Below are 4640 nucleotides of genomic sequence, written 5' to 3'. Positions count from 1 at the left end.
CCTCCCACCGATAGTAACATGGGGACAGACAGGTCCGCCTAGGCCCATCAAGTCTCAACTGCACTAGTTATGGTCTGTTGACCAGTCCGCCGGGCATCTTGAATTTCAAACATGATCTCATTGGATCTCAGAACAGCCAAGATGGGCATCGTGTCGTTCTTCCAGGAAACAAAAACAAAGCCGGCGTCTAACCCGGACAAAAGCAGGTGACGAGGGCAACAACAAGACGAGCGATAGGACTGAGATCACGGATCGATGCCAACGGCAAACAAAAAGTAAACACTCGGACAACATGAACCCTCCAGGTACCCGGCTTTTATCTCGGTCATTCGCCGACAGGGCTTCGAGCTGAAGGGCCCGAGCTAGCACAGCCAACCCACGACTCGCGTTCGGTTCGCCCTCAGGCTCAGGACGCCACGGGCTCAGCCCATACTGCTTACGGGAAGCCGATGCCGTCGTCTACGCTGCAAGGATACACGCGGCCCAAGTTGGAAGACCATAACACCTCTTCACTAGCAATCTTCTATGCCATCCCACAATGCCACAACAGAGGCGGACCAGGCAATCCATGCGCGCATAGAGGACACAAGCGAGTCTTCTGACTCAAGACTGGCTGCTGCCATTCGACAGCAATGATGCCTAACGTTTATATGCCACGTCCCCTCGGCCTCTCTCATTCTCCCGCCACCTCGGTTCGTCTGAAGTCTTTCCAACCCAGTCCATCCGCCAATCTTTGCGTGTGTTGGCTATACTCTCTGTCATACTTTCCTTTCATCCTCACGTGTTTACTTGGCCGTCTCTCCTTTGCCACATAATACCACTGCTCGGATCACGGGTCCAACCCAAAAAAATGAAGAGCCTCGTCTTGGCCAGCCTTGCGGTGGTGACCGCCGGCCTTCCAGCCGAGATGCCGCCGGTCAACGTGGCCTTCTCGGTGAGCTCCAGTTCGAGCTACGGCGCTGCGGACCAGGCCCAAACATGCGGCGGCAAAGGCTTGCCGAGGCCCTTGGGGAGCGAAAGCACGCGGCCCTTGGTGGGCGGAAACCCGCGTCCCATGGGGCAAGCGGCAACGACATTCATGGCGGCGGTGGAGGACAGGGGGTCGGCCTGAGTGCCGGGACCGGGGCCAGAACCGAAACCGAGCCCCTCGCCCGCGGCGACGTCGAGGCCGACCTGAAAGACCTTCTCAACGCCCCCATTGAGATTATTGGCAACATGTTCAACTTCAAGGGACCACAAAAGGTCCTCACTGCCATGCGTATGATCGTCGAGATCTCTATCTCTGACGGGGCCCAGTCCGGCCCCCTGCCCACCAAATCCTATCTGGAGCCTTGCTTCGTAGGCGATGCCTTTGGCGTCTTTACCAAGGTCGGCGATAAGATCTACCCTGGCCCCCCTCTTCAAGCCACGGTGCCCGACCCAAGCTCTTCTGGAACGGGTTCTCCTGCAAGGGTCTCCCCTGAGACTGTCTCTCCTAAACCGGACTCTTCCAGAACGGGTCCGCCCAGGATTGAGCTCATCTACGACAACGTCACTCCTCAACGTGTGATGATCCAAGGCGATACCGTCACCAAGCAGGACGGTGCCGACCTGACGAGACGCGTCATCGACTGTCCGAGCCCCGGCCGGTTTGACCAGCACGAGCAGCGCCCCTGTGGTGACAGTGAGTGCCAGAAGAACCTCAACATTCGCGTCGAGCCCGCCGATATCTTCAATGCTCTCTCGTTTATTACCGAGTTTGTAAGTTGCACTGTTGCAGATAAGTGCAACGCTGCCGAGACCTGCGATGGCGACAAATGCATCGTCTTCCAGCCCGAACGCAAGCCCGCTCCTGCTGTCCCCGTTGACCAGGCACGCCCCGTGCCGAAGAACTTGTTCGCCACCCTCAACTTGGAACTTGACGCGGAGGTCAAGGTTGCTGTCATCCCTGACTCCGAGGGCCGCGGACCGGGTGAGCAGGGACTCCCGGCCTCTCCTGGAAACTCTGGCCCGCGGCCTCTCAGTGGCCAGACGGCGACAACCACGTCGCCCATTGGCAGCTCGGTATCGTCCACAACCAACGCTCAGACTCCGCCAAAGAGCGATGTGAAGCCTCTAGGTTCGCAAGAAGTCGTGCCTAAACCTTCAGTCATGCCCGGCGTCATTAAAGAGCCGGCGACAACCACGTCGCCTACGGGCAGCTCGGTATCGTCCACGACCAAGGCTCGGACTCGGCCACAGGGCGATATAAAGCCTCCAGTTTCTCAAGAAGTCGTTCCCACAGGCCTGAAAAAGCCGGCGGCAAACAAGTCGTCCACGGGCAGCTCGGTATCGTCCACAATCAAGGCTCAGACTACGGCAAAGAGCGAACTGAACGCTCTAGGTTCGCAAGAAGTCGTGCCCAAGCCTATGACCGTGCCCGGCGGCAGTGGCGATGCGGTGACCAGCAAGTCGTCGACGAGCAGCTCAACACCGCGCACGGTCCACACTCAGCCTCCGACCCTGGACAATGACACCAATACACCGCCTGGTGATGAGGCGACTGTCGGCTGCGATGCCGTGCCCCAAGCCCAACTTGACAAGATGACTGTGGATTTCAAGAAAAATAATCCAAACCTCACTGATCAGGTACAGAACGTCTTGGACGAGATGGGACTAGCCAAGTTGAAACTGAAGGATATGAAGCTGGACACGGATGAGGCCATCAAACACGCCGCCCTCGAATTTTACCTGAACGTGGGTGAATTGATTGACGGGGGCGAGAGACGTGCAAAGCTCCTTGAAATTCTGGGCTTGAATGTTACGGGCCTTGCAAATGTCGAACCAAAGGATGTGGTCAAGGTCGTGGAATTGGTCCCCAAGCTGCTCACCGACGAAAACATGTGGCGACATGTTACCCAGGCGCTGGGCTTGGAAAGCGCAAGCCCACGACGAACTGACTTATCGGCAGCAGCCGAGAGAGCCCCGGAGAGGCCCAACAACGGGAGCAACTGGCAGGAAGTGGCCAAGACGCTGGGCATCGAAGATGTCAAGGTAGCACCAAAGGACATATTCAAGGCGGTCTCGGCAATCGCAGAGCTTCTCACCAGTCCGGAAAAGAGGCAAAAGATAGCCATCCTGTTGATCCATGAAGATGTGGACATTCGCAGCTTGGACTTGAACGCCGACGACTTGGTTGCGGCGGTGCAAAACATATTGAGCATTCTCTTGTGTAAGGGAAAGCTGCAGCTGCTCCTGGCCAAGGCCGACGTTATCTCGACTCAACTCGCCTTCGGCCAAGGCTGGGCGGCGACGGTTGCCTTTGTCATGAGTGACTGGATGTCCAAATTTGAGAGCGGGGACGGAAAGCAAAATTTAGGAGAAGTCATCGACTGGGAAGCCTTCTTTAAGACCGTGAGCGGGCTGCTAAACTGGTACATCAAGTCCTAGCATCTGCATCGGCGACGAATGAGGGTTTTGCAGTCGAGGACGATGCTTATATAAATTTCTTTTTCTATATATAATAGCTGTAATGCTTATTATATTTAGTAGGTAAAGACGGCTAGGATAATAGCTAGGATAATTTATTTTTATATTATTACTCGTATACGGCCTCTAGGGCTATAGCGAGGCTAATAGGGGCCTAGGCCCCTATTAGTAGTCCTAGCTAGCTATAGAGCCCGGGGGCTTATAACTAATTAGGGAAAGGGTAGCTATAAAGGCAAAGATAAAGGAAAGGTTAGTTTAGTTCCTCCCGCGCGGTGTTTTTCCCCCCTAAGGGCCCTAGGGCCCCTAGGTTACTCCTTTTTAAGCTACTTAGCCGTTCCTATCTCTAGTTTAGCTAGGAAGGTTAAAAGGGCTTCCCTTCCTTCCTTAGAGCTATAGAGAAAAGGTAGGCTAAGGGCCTCCTTCCGTCTTATAGAGGTCCGATAAAGGACCTCTCTTTCCCTCCTATAGTTCGGGCACCTTAGGATAAGGTGCCTAGCTATATTATAACGACCGGTGTTATTCCTAAGGGATAAACCTATCGAGGGGTTTATATTAGCAGATATAATAGGGCGTGGTCTAAGCAATAATAAGTATATTACGTTAGTGATAAGTCGGAGGTCGTAGACCGTAGACTATAACTAGGTAATTAGAATTAGAGATAAATCGTAATAAAGATCTATATTAAAAGCTATCGAGCTATCTATCTAAAGGAGTAAAAGTAGGTAGCTATATATACCCGTAGAGACTGTCCTTAGATCACGGTCCTAGCCGTGATCCCCTTCGTAGCTCACTATAGCTTACTCGTAAGCTATGCTCCTAAGTAGTAATCTATCTATATAAGGCTTACTTAGCTCACGTACGCTCTAGGTGAGCTAAGCCTAAGTGACTTCTCGTCCCGACTATTATTCCGAGCCGCCTTATTACGTGAACGTGGCCGGCTCTCCTGCGGCCCGCTAACCGTGGTCGTAATACGATGTCTCCCCTCCTTTTAGTCTTATCCGCAAGACCTGCTGCTGCCTTAGCCGCCGTGTATAAATATACCCTTATCGCGCGTATATATATTCCCCGTTCGTTCTTTCTATCCCTTAGGATATACTGCTAATAGTATGTCTAGTCGCGTGTCGAAGGATCGTTCTCGTAAGACCCTTAAGCGTATTCGTTTAGCTAAGTCTATTAATCGTCTTAGTTTCGAC

General features: G+C 53.4%; 1 protein-coding gene across 1 annotated transcript; it reads left to right on the top strand.

Moving 5' to 3' along the window:
* Nucleotides 1-978: 978 nt before the first annotated feature.
* On the top strand, nucleotides 979-3408 carry HRG_00422 (uncharacterized protein; the record flags this gene model as incomplete). Its single annotated transcript, XM_044858893.1, has 1 exon — nucleotides 979-3408. One exon carries the CDS (start codon nucleotides 979-981, stop codon nucleotides 3406-3408), a length of 2430 nt encoding a protein of 809 aa, XP_044725293.1.
* Nucleotides 3409-4640: the final 1232 nt, after the last annotated feature.

This window comes from Hirsutella rhossiliensis, assembly GCF_020360975.1.
Source record: "Hirsutella rhossiliensis strain HR02 chromosome Unknown scaffold00001, whole genome shotgun sequence".
Taxonomy (NCBI): Eukaryota; Fungi; Ascomycota; class Sordariomycetes; order Hypocreales; family Ophiocordycipitaceae; genus Hirsutella; species Hirsutella rhossiliensis.
Note: the sequence above shows the minus strand (reverse complement) of the source record. Positions and strands in the feature narration are given on the sequence as shown.